General features: G+C 36.9%; 2 protein-coding genes across 4 annotated transcripts in view; one reads left to right on the top strand and one right to left on the bottom strand.

Annotated features, from left to right (window-relative positions):
- Window positions 1-17,063, top strand: part of LOC134754837 (DNA replication licensing factor Mcm7) — a 425,513-nt gene extending 408,450 nt beyond the window's left edge. The window contains exon 17 of the transcript XR_010128980.1: window positions 16,997-17,063. The gene's annotated coding sequence lies outside the window, so the exon portion shown is untranslated. The remainder of the gene's footprint in view (window positions 1-16,996) is intronic.
- Window positions 1-18,077, bottom strand: part of LOC134754805 (uncharacterized) — a 48,285-nt gene that overhangs the window by 13,509 nt on the left and 16,699 nt on the right. For 2 of the 3 annotated variants that reach the window (XM_063691183.1, XM_063691181.1), the window contains exons 7-10: window positions 13,234-13,930; window positions 8,185-8,212; window positions 7,687-7,770; window positions 4,947-5,032 (exon numbers count right to left, since the gene is read on the bottom strand). In XM_063691183.1, the coding sequence (XP_063547253.1) occupies window positions 4,947-5,032; window positions 7,687-7,770; window positions 8,185-8,212; window positions 13,234-13,930 (895 nt within the window). The remainder of the gene's footprint in view (window positions 1-4,946; window positions 5,033-7,686; window positions 7,771-8,184; window positions 8,213-13,233; window positions 13,931-18,077) is intronic. The other variant, XM_063691182.1, reaches the window with a different exon arrangement.

Raw genomic sequence — 18,077 nt, forward strand, 5'->3', positions numbered from 1 at the left:
TAATCCCATTGTACTACTATTTGTAATAGGTAGGTACAAACTTTTAAGTCTTTTTGGTAAATATTTATTTTAACGACAGAAAGTTCTTAACTTTACACCAGAAAGTACTTACTCATTTATACTCTGGTAATCTTATAATAATTACCTGTATTCATGGGCTCTCTATTATTTTTCTTTATTGTGTAACATTAATCTCTATCTGGTTAAAATTACACGAAGTTTGAAAACTAATTCTTGCAGAGTTCATTGCGCGGTTTATAAAACGGCGGAAACACTGCGGTTACTGCAGGGACATATGACCTTTCAAAATGAGTATTTCGCACACACTAACGCATAAACGAAATATTATAATAATTGGAACTTAATTTGCTTATATGTAGTTATTTTACGCTATACTGTGGGCAGGCGCGGCTTCCTCTAAGGAGCGCTTGTGCAGTGCACTCCCATAAATAATCATAATGAAATTATAGTGCCTAATTAATATATTACTCTTAAGATCTATCGTACAAAAGTAAAATACCAATTAAATAATTACCTTTATTCATTATAAGTTTATAGACGGCCTATACTACTCGGCCTACTCCTATAATTTCATAGGAATCATAGGTAACGCGCGAAGCAGAGCGCTTTGGATTGCGCTCCTATGAAAAAGATTTAGTACATAAAATCAATAGGAAATTCAATGAGAGCGAAAGAGAAGTTTCGCTACAGTTCCGCACGTGAAACAGAAGATTTTCTATGAAGAAAGAGGTAAAATTGGAGCGGCGCTCCGTAGCCCGTTTGACCTTGCGCCCTCTCGTCGAATGCGCGCGCATTGTGCGTGCCATATTGTCACTTGTTTGTAAACAGACCTTAGTTAGTAGTCAATTTTAAAGTACGCGCGTGAATGGAATTGTGGCATTTTTTTATTATAAATAATTAACCAAGAGTTTAAGCAGTAAGTGCACATAATTTGTTTGTTTTGAGGTATTTAAAATGAATGAATTTAACGGGAGAATGTGAAAAAAGTTTACAAAATCGACTCGAGTTCAATATAAAAGGAAAACCTTGAACTTTCGTAACAATGTTCGTCAAAAACAAAAACTTATATGTCATTAAATAAGATCAATATGCAAAAACACCGTGGTTGTGTTATGTCGCTGTGATAAAAGTAACTAGGTGTTTTAGTTTATCGTGTTACCTACCTAAGTACATATGTCTTGTTTGGAGCGGGCGCGGGCGGGCCGGGCGACGGCTGTGCGGTGAGTTTGCTTGGACCGAAACCGATGTGTTAACAATTTAGCACATATTTCCATAAAATTTTAAAACAACATTCACAACCTAGAATCCATTTGTAAAATGAACTGCAGTTAGCGTCTATCGGTCGTCAAGATATTCGTAATAGCGATATTCTATAAGAGAGTTCAATGACCGTATTTTGTGTCGGTTAATTGAATGTGTAGTTTTTTACTGTGATAGTGAACACCCATAATATAGAATCACCAGCCGCCGCTGACTGTGGGTATATACCTTATGGGTATATAGTTCTAATGTTAGTTTGATCCATCGGTTTAGAGACGACCGTTCTTCACACGAATTAAAATTTATACTTATACCTAAGCAGGTAGGTATCTTCTATCTATAGTCGCTATACCTACTGCCCCAATATACATATTTATGAAACCTACACTAACACCAGCCACAATCAAGTTCAATAACAGATATAGAGAAGGAAAAAAAATCATACATAAAAGTGAAACAGTTGTAAATGAATGATTAAAATACATAATTTAAATTTCATTTTATTTCACTCCGCTGTTCATATAGATAGTGGGTAGTTATTTATTATTTCTAAGCGTCGGCAACCCTAGTTGTGCCGGTGCGCGCGGTGCGGGGAGCGGCGCGCTGAAGGTTACTCCATTGTATTTTTGTATAGGTATCAAAACGGTAGGTGTTTGCGTTTTCTTTGAGAGATAAGTATCTATTAGTAAGAACTATTATATAATCTGTGCCCCTAGCCTAGGACCACTGAAACGAAATAATTCGTACTAAGGGCGTCCGCTTAGTGGCGCGGTTGCACGGAGCGGGTGAGCGCTTTAAGACGATTCTCGCTGATTTGGCCTTGAGCGTCTCAGCGTCTCTGTACCCGCACCCCGCTCACTGCGATCGTACGTGAATTTCGTCTCGGTGCGGCGACTGCGGCGGAACGAGGTTCAAAGAATAACCTACAGCCCAGAGGCGCGCGGCATTTGGCGCTATACCTCGTATTTGTGTATCTTTTGCAGATATTTTGTTGTTTGAGTATGAGTAGATCATGCGTGTAGTGGAGGTCGTAAATTATAATAAAAATATATTCCCTTATGCATTATACTTTACAAGCCTCAATTAGTTAATTTGTGTTTTATCTGTTTCTTACAAATAAATACCTAAGTCAAATCGACGGATTAAGATGAAGAATTGAGGCGTACAGTACGTTTATTTTATACCGTTTTTTTTATCCGTAATAAATAAATATAAATAATGCCATTAATAGTTAACTTATAAAATTAAAGTACCTACTAGCTTCATATACTACTACAAATGTGTTATTTTTCGAAGTTCGAAGTTTTCTCAATCATTACGTGGGAATACCATCATTATTAGGGTTCCGTACCTCAAAAGGAAAAAACGGAACCCTTATAGGATCACTCGTGCGTCTGTCTGTCCGTCTGTCACAGCCTATTTTCTCGGAAACGACTGAACCAATTAAGTTGAAATTTGGTGTATATATGTAAGTTTGTGACCCAAAGACGGACATGTAACGTAAACAAATTAATTTTAACACGGGGGCCACTTTTGGGGGGTAAAAGAGAAAATTAAAAAAAAAAGTTTTTCAAACTATATCGTGTTACATATCAAATGAAAGAGCTCATTGTGAGAATCTCAAATGTATATTTTTTATAATTTTAGGATAAACAGTCAATTCAATTCAATTTAATATATTCTTTATTCAAATAGGCCTAGCAACAAGCACTTTTAAATTGTTTAGAAGTTATTTACGAAAATAGGCAAAAAATGAGCATTCCCCCCCTTTATCTCCGAAACTACTGGGTATAAAATTTTGAAAAAAATACACAAAATAGATCTTTACCTATAGATCACAGGAAAACTTATTAGAAATGAGCAGTCAAGCGTGAGTCGGACTTAATTATTTAGTTTTTGATCCAACCCCTACGGGTTTATTAAAGACATTTCACGCACGTTTCACATAAAAAATAAATTGTTTAATTTGAGTAATGTACGAAACCCTTGGAACGCGACTCCGACTCGCACTTGGCCGGTTTTTATTACAAGCGCGCCACAACCAAATCAGCGCTTTGCAGTCATTTATTTTTTTAGTGGTTAACGGCTATGTATGATGAACCCCTGTGGACGTCAGCTGCCGCTCCGTTGATGGGTTGAGGAATGGCAGCCACCGAAACACGCAAAAAAATTTTGTTATCGCCTCCCGCTTGATACTGTGTCAGATGATAGTTTAGATGCTATTGTGAATTAAAAAAATGGTCAGCCGGTTGTATCTCGGTGGACCGTCAACTGGTCACATGAACATGTAAACAAATCTTTTCAGTCATCGCATCCCATTTCATACTTTGTCAGATGGTAGTTTAGATGATATTGTTAATAAAACAAATCGTCGGCCGGTTGTATCGCGGTGGAAAGACCGTCAGCTATTAAAACATTATTGTTAGTTTAAAAATAATTTTAATTGATTTAGCCGTTTAGTAAAAATAACCAAAGTTAGCCGCAAAATGGCCTGTTTTATTATTTTTATTACGGTAAATCTATAAATATCAGGAAATAAGTTTAATTTTATAATTGTTGAACAATAAATGAAGATTCATATATATTTTTTTCATATTTTTTTGTTTACCCATTTAGAAGACATAATACACCAAGTTGACCCAATGAAATAATTACTGAAATCCAGAAGAAAACCTTTATTTATTTATTTCAAATGAAGTTTTCTCAAACATACGTATACAGTATAATATATACGGATATTATCATTACATTCATTGTAATAGACCGCAAAATACCGTGTTGCGCTCGCTAATGCGCGTCGCAACCAAATCAGCGCTCTGCAGTTATTTATTCTTTGGCCACAATAACTCCGATATTATAGCACTTTGCTTGTGCATAAGCGAACATAGTGCAAGGAAGGCACGGAGCGACGAGCGACACAGCCTCCTCGTCTCTAAGCTGGCACACGACTGCCGGCCACGCCATTTTCAGGCTGCATACGCATGAAATGTGGAAAAACGTGCGATTTCTTAAGAAAATATTTTTTGATTAAGAAAAGCTATGTTGCATTTGTAGAACCTGTTAAAACATTTTTGTTAGTTTAAAAATAATTTTAATCGATTAAGCCGTTTAGAAGTTATAAGCAAAGTTAGCCGCAAAACGGCCTGTCGTGTTATTTTTTTTTCGGTGATACTACAAATTTCAGGAAAAAAGTCAAATGTTGCGATTGTTGTCCATAGAGTGAAGATGCATATATATTTTTTTCATAATTTTTGGTTGACTCATTTAGAAGTTATAAGCTCTAAAAAGTAACAGTTTTTGGCTAAAAACTGCGCGAAGCGCCTTAACGAAAAATAGCATGGGCAACGCTAACTGGCGCAGACGCTTGCGACGGATTTTACCTAATACAATGGCACCCGCGCGATGCGTGCAATGGCAGCTCTGTGCATCCGCGCAGCTAGCGAACGCCCTAACAAGTGCGTATTATTTTCGTAATATAGGCACAATAATAAACACACAGGGACTCCCTTCCCTTTTGGACTCAATATTAGATAATATAATTAAGGTCAGTACAGTACGTTTATGACCATAAAAATGAAATGTATAAGTATTTATAAATTAATTATAAGTCTTATTCTCTTCTTGTACTTACAATCTGTTTTTTCTTACGATCTAAAGTAATTTACCTTTTTTACGTTTGTCGCATTTGTTGTCACTACTGCTGGATTGGTTCTTATCCAGCCCCGAGTAGTACATTGACTCCAGGTTGTACCTGTAACAGATTACACTAGTAAATGTGGTTCCTCTTTCGTGGTTTGATATTTAGTTATTAAAAAAAAAAAAGCTATTTTTCGCCGCTGTATCTAATGTTGACGAATAATATTTTTCATTTCTCATGCTCTGAAAGAGGGTCATTGTTGTTTTAAAAGGTGTGCAGAAAATGATACGTGTCTGCACTAGAGCATTTTACGTTCGAAGTACGATTTTTTTTAAATTTTTGTACGACACCTACGCAATTTATTTTTTATACCACGTCGGTGGCAATCAAGCATACGGCCCGCCTGATGGTAAGCAGTTACCGTAGCCTATGGACGCCTGCAACACCGGAGATATTACACGCGCGTTTCCGACCCTTTAAAAACCTGTACACTCCTTTTTTTAAGAACCCCAAATTGCAATTTGAGTTTAAATGGATATGTTATACAATTTCCATTCTGATATTTGACTCTTCATTCTATAAATAACGATACTTTTGCCTGAATTGTTAATTGAAAGTACCCTCAAGAAATACTATAAAAATGTATACTTAGTCATGTTTTAAAAAAAATACATGCATTTTACTTTCCTCGTATTCGAAATGAAAAGGAGAGTGTTTAACTCGGGTGAAAGGCATCATTTTTGCCTCGGATTTCATCCCTTGGTTAACAATCTACTATTTATTGACATCTTTTTTAATGTCTATCAATTACAAGTACGAGAGTACCTAACAGATAAACGATATAAGCGCCATCTTACTTTGCTGTGAGCCTTAATCTTTCGTATGTGTGGTGGTCAAAAATGGTGGGTCAAACCTTGCACTTGCGTAGATTTGAGTAATCAACATAACACAACAATAATTACCTTACCTAGTAAACATGGCTGGGGGTGGGGACACACTACCACCCCGCGTTTACCTCATTTTTGTGCCGATCAACAGGTAATCGAAAAAAGGTCGTCACTCGCAATGTACGTAACAGTTATTGGTATTCAATTCTCTCGTGCTTAGTAAGTGCAAAAAAACAACGGGATGCACTCCGGGAGTGCCGGCAGAAGTGAAACGTTGTGCATTTTTGATATTTTGGAATGGTTAGGGAATAATTTTGCACGAATTGCTTTAATTATCAGTATAAAAGTAGGTACTATCATGTATGCGGTAAAATACAATATTAATTTATTGCGCTATCGTACACAAACATAACAATTTATATTATATTACATTAAAAATTTAACACTTCAGAACTATTACAATTATTTAACATTAACAAGTTTATCTCTCAGAAAAATCAACATACAAATCTTACGAATTTTCAATCTGTCGGTCACGTGACCTGTCGCGAGTATGCACAGCGCCGCTAAAGAAGTTTTCACTTCAAAAACAAATTCAACGTTCTTTTCTATTCAACTTAACATACGTTTTAGTGTAACCCGTTCGAATTAAAAAACCGCAAATCGATGTACAAGTTAGTTCCTAAAAAAAAATCCCCGAGGAGTGATTAAACATTGATTTTTTTATGGTAAAAAAAAATTTTTTTTCCAAAACCTATCGTGTGTGTATACGAGCTTTTTGAGGCGATTCTAAAAATATATCACATCATTACAATTCGGCCATTTTTTTTAAATTAAAACAAAAAGAATTTACGAAAACATTTTTTTTTTTTTCAATTTTACAAACTGACACAGTTCTACTTCAATACCTATTTTACGAGACTTATGGAACTGTACTGCAGATACGGTACATATAAATCATAAAATGATACGTAATATCCATATATCGAACGGAAAATACCTCTTTAACTGCGCCTTTTCATCGGTTGGTATAGTTTACATAACTACGTCGAAGATTTAAAGGGCCATATGTACTGTAAGTGTAAGGCCTGAGTGGACGCTCGAGTTGAGCGTGCAGCGGGGCGGGGCGTGCGGCGTGCATGTTAAACAAATGCAAACGTATAGGAGCGGCCTTAGTGCACGCTGCTCAAATCACATGTGAGCCCGACGCCACGCCCGCGCTGCACGCCCCGCCGAACGCTCCGCTTTGAGCGTCCACTCAGGCCTTACAATAAAACGTTGTACGGTTAATAGGTAGTTCGCAACTCGTGTCGATTTGAAACACTCCCTTCGGTTATGTTTAAAAATTCGCCACTCGTTGCGAATTTCCTATTTTCGCACTTGTAGGTATAAGGTCCTCTACAAAATAGCATTTAAAGTTTGACTTTTACCCCTAAATAAAATCCGCAAAACAATTCCTGAAAATTTTAAAAATTAGCTTCTGAACCCACCGGTGATACTCATGGCATCCTGCAACGTGTCAATTATAAGCCAAATTAAATTTTGCGTGTAGCATTTTTAAGCCACAGAGAATTTCATCAAGATGTGAAGGCAAATCATGTAAGTAGCCTAGCAGTCATGCTGTGTGAAGTTTGACTTCGTCTCTAAAATAACACTAAAGTGTACCTACGCACTTACAAACAAAACTTGGAGCGATCGCTAGTATATGGGAAAAATATCGATATAGGAACTCTGCACTCTGCAGATCATCAATGTGGCCCTTAGTAATTTGCAACTATTTAGTTATGGACACTATAATATTGCTGTCAAGGGCTCAAATACGGTAGAGTTCATCATCTACAAATATATGTATAATAATAATTCTTGTTTTGTAATTATTACCACCAATTATTACGTTTGGATATTAATTTCCATGGTTCCACATTTGTACGGTAGCAGTCCAATATGTTGCAAGATAACCTGTACCTGTGTGGTAAACGAACATAATTAGGTACTAAGTATCCAAATCAATATTAACATAAATAGGGAATATAACGCAAAACCCTGCGTAGAGGGCGTCACTAGCACAATCACAGGGCCTACCGCGAAACACGAATTTCTAAAGTTCGGTTTCTGCCTCTCTATCACTCTTGCATATTCGATCGATAGAGGCAGATAACGACGTTTCGATTTTCACGTTTCGCGGTAAGCCACCTGTAAACAAACCGCCTTGATGCATCAATGTCATAGTGAAAACTTGTCAAAAAACTGTTTAAGGCATAGTATGTATATTATGTTACTCTATGGTTTAGCATGTGCACTAGTGCTGCACTCTGGCGGCAGAACATCGCAGTAATACTCCCTATTATTAAATTACATGCTTGATGTTTAAATACTTACTTATTTTTGCCAGCCACTTCATAGATTCCTGTAACAAAAAAATGTTGCTGATCACATGCATCTACCTAATACAATTATTTATTTTAGGTATTTTATATAAGGACACTTTAGGAATGACACAAAACGAAATTATTAATAATTAAATGGGTGAATCGGGAGACTTTTTAGGGTCCGTAGTCAACTAGGAATCCTTATATTTTCGTCATATTAACAAGACGATATACAGAAAAAAATTTAAGAATGTAATAGTACATTATTGTCGAGGCTCGGAAGTAGCTACTTGCTGGCTGAGGATTCGTTTTAAACGGACGACCTTGGGAGTCCGTTTAATTGAATCCGAAGCCAGCAAGTAGCCTTCCAGCCGAGTCATATATAGTGCTTTTCTCAAAAATGGCGCAATTAATACAAATATAATAGAAAAATTATACAGAAGCAACGTCCTTATGTATATATTTTCACAGAAAAAAGTAGTAAGATTTGCTTTGCCGCCGTTTTATTTTTTTAATTAAAAATAGAACTGTATTTTTCTGCTGAAAATACGCCAACCTATTTGAGACACCTAAATAGTCGCGGTACCAACATTATAATAATAAGTACTGATCATCTGTTTGGCTGTTTAATGGACCTATGCCTGCATTTGATATGGCCACTTCAACTTTTAAAAAGTTTGGAACTCGACAAATAATAGAATTTGTATGCAACATTGCAGTCCCGAAATCGAGACTGCAATGTTTTTAACTTTTTAATTTTTTGACTGACCATAAACAACGCACTTCGCGACCTACTTTTTAACCGACAACGTCGACTTTGCCGTCCATTTTTGAGAAAAATATTTTAGAGCCAGTTATAATTTTTGATTATAAGGTTTTATATTTAATGTTGTCTATTCTAAGCCATGTTTGTATGTTTTACATTATTTAAGTACTATTTAAGCGTATTATGATAGTCTTCATTTTTGGATATTTATCCATGAAATAAAATTTTAAGATAAAGACTCAGTTGATTGATATTTTTCAGTAAACTCTATCATTATTAAAAAAACTAGCGACCCGCCCCGGCTTCGCACGGGTTATTCAACTAATTTACACAAAACCCTCACAAATTATACATATAAACCTTCCTCTTGAATCACTCTTATCTATTAAAAAAAACCGCATCAAAATCCGTTGCGTAGTTTTAAAGATCTAAACCATACAAAGGGACAGACATACACACAGCGGAACGACTTTGTATTATACTATGTAGTGATAAGGGTGACAGCTGGTAGCTGCAGCTACTAAAAAGATTTTCGACCTATTCCCTCACAAACAAGACCCATTATAACTATAATTTATATTTTTAATACAGTTGCTCAAAAAGTGCTACTTTTCGTGGCTGTTTTGCGTGCGGAAAGTTGGTTTTCGCGAACTAGTGCTTTTTACTTTTCCAATTTTTTTAAATTTATACTTGTTCCAATTCATGACTACTTATTGAGTGTTTATATTAGTTTCCTTTAAACGTCGTAATCAACATAAAAACCTATTGTTAATGTAAGAATACGAAAAGTATGCATATTTCATATTTTATTACTTACCTCTTCATCATTATAAGTATTATTAACACGTTTATTTTTTAATGTTGAAAAACCGTTCTTAATAAGTGGTCTGAATGGAACGGAACGCCTGTCAAAGAAGAGGCGTATTTCCTTACTGCAAGAATGTTTTAAGTTTCTAAAGGCAACATTCGATATTGTTTTTATAAATATACGATACACAAATAATCGTAAATAACGATATTTAGGTAATAATAGTACAATGTTTTAATATTTACAATTGTTTCTGTCTTGTAGAACATGCATTTGAAAAAAAAACTCATTGAAGTGGGTTCAATAATAATAACAAAATCTATTCTAGTCGAATAAAAGCTAGAAAAACACCTCTTCATAATGTCAATGTCAATGATGTCACAGAATTAATAATATAAAAAGTTTCGAATTCCATTCCTTAATACTTGTTGCTTTTCTTATTTTTTCGCAACTGTATTAAAAAACGTCGTTCGATACACGTGTGGATATGTCATTCTTCACTCGTCCCGAGTCTTGCCACGAGCCGTAGGCGAGTGGCAAGATATCTCGGTACTCGTGAAGTAATGACATACTTTCCGCACTAGCATCGAAATGTACTATTTTATGATCTTTATTGACAAAATCATATATGTAACACGCTGTTGTTTTTTACAAGCTTTTATTTAACTTGCCCTGTTAACCTAGTATATGTTATGTATGTATATATGTTAGTTAGTGTGGGTCAAATCATGGAAGCTAAATTGGACCCACTTCCCGATTTCCAGTTGAGATGAAATTTTGCACACATATGTAAATCGGATGACAATGCAATATTATGATGACATGGAGCTGATCTGATGATGGAGACAGGAGGTGGTCACGGGAAATCTGTGATGTAAAAAACGCAACCTAATTGTGTTTGGGGTTGTTAGAATTGTCTCGATGAGTATTATTTTCCTGTGGAAGGAAAAGTACAGTCAGCGATAAAAGCTTGTATCAAAAATGATTTATTTGCCAAAAACGTATTATTAATTGTATCAGTATTTCTACGTTTGTTTTGGGTTCTGAAAAATAACTTTATTCTGTAAAAGGGATCACTACTAGGCCGCGCGTCGCGTTTTCATGGCACTGTCAAAGGGATCACGTAGGGCTTCCAATACCGGGATCCCGGGATACCGCCTTTTTATGGTAGATTTCAATACCGGTATTTAATTTTGAAATACCGGGATCCCGGTATTTTTATTAACTAACAAAATATGCAAAACAAACGTGAACTACCCATCGAAACGATAAAATTCGGCATCACCACAAAGCTTTGCGCGCATAGATCTTGCATCTTCCTTCCGTTTTACAATTCGACAGCATTCTCTGTCTTGCGCACGCGACGTGGAGCGGTAACATAATGTAGCCAGTCGGTTCTCGGTGCTTATAACGTGAATTGATGTGTACGTAAGCTATAAGCTCTGTAGTTATAGTTTCGCGCCGGCTGTTGTTTATCTGAATCTCACAACAATGTAAGTATGCATATATTATTTGTTTACTGTTTATTAGATATACTCGATAAAGATCAGGTCACGAAATGGTTTATAACTCATGTCATGTTTCTTCCGAAGGGAGAAATATACCATGTGGGTTTATTTATTTAAATTTAAATACTTAAGTACAATAGATAATTTTATTTAAAGAATAAACAAAATTAATATTCAATGACATTGACGCACAAAACATTTGATTTTAAATTGTATTGTAATATTTGTAAGACTGTTTAATGTTTGAATATTTAAAAAAAAAACACTTATAACCGTTATGGGTCATAGAACTTGAATTTTGAATTTTTGTTTAAATTTTTGTAAAATATAAATATGCGCGTGTTTAGAGTTTTAGATTGATTTTTATTACATTACAAGTGGGGAAATTGCTAATTATGATTTTTAAATTTATTTTATTTTGCATTTCAATTGTAAAATTACCTTAAAAATTTACTTAAACAAATTAAATTATTATATTTTAAGTAAATTTTAGTATAATGATTTAGCGAATGTTTAGAAGATGTTGTCTTTTATACAATGCACTGTGTGCTACTTTATTTATGTTAGAAAATCATTGAACCTTTTATACTAAAAATGTTTCTGTATTCAATTGAGCTGCAAGTGCAGAAACTAGTCAATAGAGAGAAAAAGAGGCTTAATTATTAAGTGATATCATTGTTAAAAATACTATATATTGTAACACGCATGCAAAATAAAAAAGAATTTGATTAAAATTTGGTATTTTTACTTCAAATTTACTTGGTTCCTATTTTTCAAAAAAATCCCGGGATCCCGGGATCTCGGTATTGAAGTTGCCAATACCGGTATTGCGAAAGGTCCGGTATTTGGAAGCCCTAGATCACGCTTTCCTTTACTACTCTTACTAGGCCGCGCGTCGCGTTTTCATGGCGCTGTCAAAGGGATCACGCTTTCCTTTACTAAATACTCGTACTAGGCCGCGCGTCGCGCTTTAATGGCTCTGTCAAAGGGATCACGCTTTCCTTTACTACTCGTACTAGGCCGCGCGTCGCGTTTTAATGGCGCTGTCAAAGGGATCACGCTTTCCTTTACTACTCGTACTAGGCCGCGCGTCGCGCTTTAATGGCGCTGTCAAAGGGATCACGCTTTCCTTTACTACTCTTACTAGGCCGCGCGTCGCGTTTTCATGGCGCTGTCAAAGGGATCACGCTTTCCTTTACTACTCGTACTAGGCCGCGCGTCGCGTTTTCATGGCGCTGTCAAAGGGATCACGCTTTCCTTTACTACTCGTACTAGGCCGCGCGTCGCGTTTTAATGGCGCTGTCAAAGTAAAGTGGGGATGAATTTATTTTCGCTTCAGTCCTATCAAAGATTATAACTCCGTAATAGATGGATACAGTCTAAGGAAAAAACGTGCCTCGAAAAATCAAGAAAATTTGATTCTCGATCAGATGGCGCCACTACCTTTGACCTACTCTCGTATAGATGGCGTTGACGGTTTCGTTTGTTATTTAACAATTTTAACGCATATCAGTGAAAGAACATGGGTCAAAATAATATAAAAATAATTAATGCAAATATTGCAAATAAAAAAATCATTTATCCATATATAAATACATTTTTTGATATTTTTATTTTTAGTTTTAACCGTGTGTCGTCGATAGATGGCAGTGAATTTACTGTGGCCACAAAATTTACTATGACAGTTCCGCTCTATCTTATTACTTATATCCTCTTTGGTCCTATGATATGGGGCTCTTATAACTAATAGATAGGGGTCTTCTTAAACCGCAGGCACATAAGAAAATAAGAATCGAAAGTGGTTCCTTGGAGCAAAACTGAACGCACAAAGCAACCAACCATTCGCGTAGTATGTCTTTACCATTTTTAAATATTAAGACTAAATTAACATACAACAATTCTCATCGACATTTACGTTTCTAACTTTATCATGAGAATAGTCTACAATTATGTGGTTACAGATAGCAGAACAATTACCTTCAGTAATGTGGTCGGTGCCGAGTACGTTTGTATCTTCTCTAACATGCTCATCGCCAACACGTACGGCGTCTGGCCATACTGCTTCTTCTGTACTAAATGGTTCTGATATATTTTCATCTTGAGTGCCTTTCGATCCTCCATTACCTTTAGCAACATCATCAGTACTATTTACTTTAGTGGATTTATTCTTTTTTTTGTGTTTGTAGTTTAATATTTTGTAAATAATGAGTCTCTCCGTATCAGTGAGCTCTCTTCTTTTTAGGATGTCGTCTATGTTCACGTTTTGTTTGGGATCCGATTGTCGGCCGTCGGTGGAGCTATTGTCGGAGGCGACCGACTCGTCGGTGCGAAAGCTGTCGTCGTCGTTCTGGAATATGACTGTTCGCACGGCGTTCCTGTCGGTGTGGCCGGGGAAGCTGGCGGTGTCCTTGGTGGGCGGGGTGTGCTTGTGGCGCGAGCGGTACTCGTGGTAGCTGTCCACGCCGAACTTGACGGAGTGCTGGTGGGACGCGCGGCCCGCCCGCGTCTCGGCGGGGATGGTGTGCACGGCCAGCTTGCTGTCGCTCTCCGGAACGGGCATCCACGAGTATCGGAAATCTCTTTCATTCCAATTATTGTCAACCTTCAAATCTGCCGGTGATTTGGATGGCTTGGATGGACTCCTACTGAGTAATCTGGACTTTGATCTGCACCTCTGGAAAGATCGTGATTAATAGTACAGTGCGCAACGTGGGGGGTAAGTGAAATATTGTACGAGTCTATTCACGACAGCCGCAGGCTGGAATGAATTAAAGACTCGAGTAACAATATGTGCGTTTCCATGGAAGAAGGGTCCTTATGCTCATTTCTAGTTACGGAGATATGAATGTTTTTGTAAAATACTTCAAAACTATTATTTTTTCTTTCTGCGTAATAATGAAATGTAGGAAAAACGTGTCTTTCTAGCTTAGTTTCACTCGTATACGTTAAGTATTTCTATGTTAAATTTGGTTTCAGTTTAGTTAAAAAGGGTCCTTATGCTAAAGTGCGCACAAAAATTATAAATCTAATGATTAATGAACTTTCCTATGTTGTTGTTATATTTTATTATTGTATCAAATCTACTGCGGATGGTGTACCAAGACAAACCTTACTGGTTTAACGGTACTTTTGTAATTAAGTTGTATATTATGTGTATTTACCTGATTAAAAAAAAAAATTACGTATTATTTTGGGAAGTTTTTATATGTAAGGTATTTTGGGGCAAGTGCGGACTATTTTCGACAAGTTGGTGAGCGTTCTGATGTCAGTAAGTACATCAACATTAAAGTATAAAAGCCTAAGCATACTTAGCTTACTTTCAGTCGAGACATATTGTATAATAGGAAGTTATATTCGTTTAAAATGCTTTCTTTCTACTCGTCGACTGTAGGTAATGTTTGAATTTCGTATACCAAACTGTAAAGTGTAATTGGGTACTTTTGCCTAATGGGTTGGGTTGGGTACTTTTGCCTAATTTGGGTGCATGTAATTGGGGCTTAACTATAATATTCATTTCGAAACAGTTTAGTCAACTATGATGAAATTGACCAATCACAGCTCGCCGCGGTCAAGAGGACAAAACAAACCGATAGCTCAAATTGATTATTTATTTTAGGTTGTATAGTAGAACCAATTGCTTCATAAGTCAGAAACGCGCATGTGACACCCTTAATATAGCAACATCCATAAACTACGAAAACCGCTTAGCGTTGCTTAAAATAAATAAATAATATAATAGAGGCGCGTAAGATAAAGATAGTGTATTATTCAAGTGGGCATATTACAATGCGCTTATGAACGTCAAATAAAGCTACGCCGACTCTTAAGGTGACTGTCCATTTCTGACTGCCGCTGCACTGCAGTTGCGACGTTACGCGGTGCCGCACTACTATAGCAGCACGACTGCGGCTGTTGCGGCGTGCAGTCGCGACAGCGTTCGTTGATGGCTTGTCAATGTCAAGTCATATAATGTCAGACGTACAAATAAAATACTAATTTACTTTTGTATTTTTTACGTGAAGAAGCGAGTGACGATAATGCTACATGCTACATGAAAAAGAAGACCAGTTTGCCTTTCTACAATAGTCAGCTACGCAATATTAATAAAAAATCTGATATTTAATGGTGATCGTTTATTCAGGGAATATTGCCGATTAAATGAAAAGCAATTCAACATTGAATGAGACTTAATAATTGACGAAATACAATCAAATTACTCAAATGAAATTAATGCAGAGGAAAAATTATTCTTAACATTAAGGTAAGTTCACAATGTGAAATTTTTTTCCCCATCCTCTTGCCTAAATGCGTGACCACCAGGTGACCACCGCACACAGCAATCCGATGTGATGAATAAAATTATTTGTAAGAGCTATAAGTAATTGCGCAATTTACACTTCATATTGTTAAGTTTCCTATTTGAAACTGAAACCAATTAAAATCCCTCTTGTGTTGCAGGTGTCCATGGGCGGCACGGCACTCTTAACCCTTAAATGCATAATGATGTATATATGCATCGTATATTTGATATGTTTTTTTAAATACTATGATTTTTTTCTTTATTTTTCCCTCAATCTATACAACATGACACATCTATTTCAATTTATTAAAAAGTTATACAAAAAATCATGCATTTAAGGGTTAATGATATGACCGTGCATCCATATAAAACTTGACGGACGCAACAAGAAATACTTTATGAAGAAAGCTATTTCCCTCACCTTGGCCGATAGAAAGAACTTTTAATAAATTAATTTGAATAATAAATGGTTTCCTCGTGTTAGTGTGATGAAAAATTACGTGTTGCACTGTAACAAAGTTTGTTTAACCCTCATGCCTTGAGACCCCCGCAACTGTCAATATTCTAAATTTTAAACCATTCGCTTCTCTCCTAGTTCAATTTTGTATCCTTTCGAACGTTTGGGTATTGATCAATATGTTACCATGAGGTATTAAACAACATCTTTGCCCCTTGTAATAAAAATTAATGATTGCTTCTTTTATTTAGCTCAGGAATGGCTTTGCAATGACAAAATGAGACAGTGTCACCATAAACGACATTATATATAATTTGTCAAAGGACTGTCTCATTTCAAACATTAGATGACCAACTATAGGTATACTATGATATTACGACTAGAGTTGCCAGGAATATTCGCAACTATTCGGTAATCGGCCTATTCGGTCACTTTGCCGAATATTCGGTATTTTATTTGCCTCTCTATCGCTCGTGCCCTGTCGAGCTTATAGGCCTACGAAAAAATATGAGAACAGTTTATATAATGAATTTATCATGAAATGTTAAAAAAAGCACATAGGAAAATATAGCTTGGCCAGGGACTGTCTCAATTGAAACAGACAGAGAGAATCATATACTATCTTTGTCTTAGGCTAGTATACTAGCACCCAAAGGAAATGGATGAGTAGATTTTTGTTTGTTCTTATTTACTGACAAATTGGGTTTGCCCTTCGAGCAACACGGAAGGGAGTCGGCATTCGCACTATTTCCCCTCTGTCGAGGTACTCGAGGTACAAGATCAATTGTGCATGCATACACCTAGCGCGGTACGTACAACACACACCTCGTGTTGCACACAATAATTGTGTAATGCGCTCTTTATTATAAAGAGATCGAGGTTAGCAAGACTTATCTTTGACGTGTGTCATTTTCTATGTATTTGTGTCATCATTAGGGATTGGATTTTGTAAGTAGTGAGTGAGAAATGCGACTGTGTGCAAGTTTTCCTCCGTAAAAAATGGCAGAACGATTTGTACGGTAAGATATCGCTTGGGCTCCTCCCTTCCGACGTGTCGGAAGCCGGTGTTGCTCGAAGTGTTTGCCAGACAATAGTTAACTTCCGAATTTGACGCTCTCTTTTCGGACCTATCATTCTAGTTTCCTAACTGGCTCTGTGATATGGCTCAATCTAGGAGGATATAACCAAACGGAGCCGCCACGTCTGTAATTTGCTGTACAAAAAAGTCTGCCAATTTTTGCGGGGGAGGGGAACGTCAAATGTATACGTAACGTCAAAATAGCCATGTCAGATAAACGTCAGTCCATACATTGTGTATGACCATTGGCCGACTATTTTCGACAGAGGGGAGTGCCAATGGCTACTCCGTTTTGTTATATGCTCCTAGGGCTCAATATAGATTAGTAAAAAGTTTACAGTAGGTTCAGTCGCCATCGGATATATCGGAGCGACCGAGGTGCTAAAAATATCTGAACATGCACTCTAGCGCCTTGACAATAAAGGCGTGTTCAGATATTTGTGAGCTCCTTGGCCGCCCCGATATATCTGCGATATATGGCGACTGTACCATCGGGATTCTTTATCCGTGGGTGTAATAAGCTCCTTAGAACGTAGTGGTTATATCATCTTTGCTTAGAACTACTAATATCTGTGACCAAAGACATTTCAGTGCAGGTGACAGATTTGACGTGCGGTCTGCAGCCGCAGTTGCAATAATACACCAAATACGCAAAAATGGCCATGCTACGTGCAGTCGGTCTTGTCATTCATTTTACTATGGAAATTGACAATAACACCGACGTGTCGGAGCAGTAGTGCAGCTGCGGTCGGGAAAACGTTAAAATCACCATATTGCGTGCAGTCGATATCGTCATTCATTTTACTATGGAAATTGACAATAACACCGACGCGTTCAGGCCGCTGCAGTAGTGTCGGTGCAGTCACGCAGCTGCGGTCAAAAATGGACTGTCACCTTTACTTTACACCTCTGCCCCGAGAAGATTTAAATCCCCCCTCAATTGGAGGAGGGTCTCCCAATATGGGACCAGCAACAAACTCGGCGGG

Source organism: Cydia strobilella, chromosome Z (genome assembly GCF_947568885.1).
Source record: "Cydia strobilella chromosome Z, ilCydStro3.1, whole genome shotgun sequence".
Classification (NCBI taxonomy): Eukaryota; Metazoa; Arthropoda; class Insecta; order Lepidoptera; family Tortricidae; genus Cydia; species Cydia strobilella.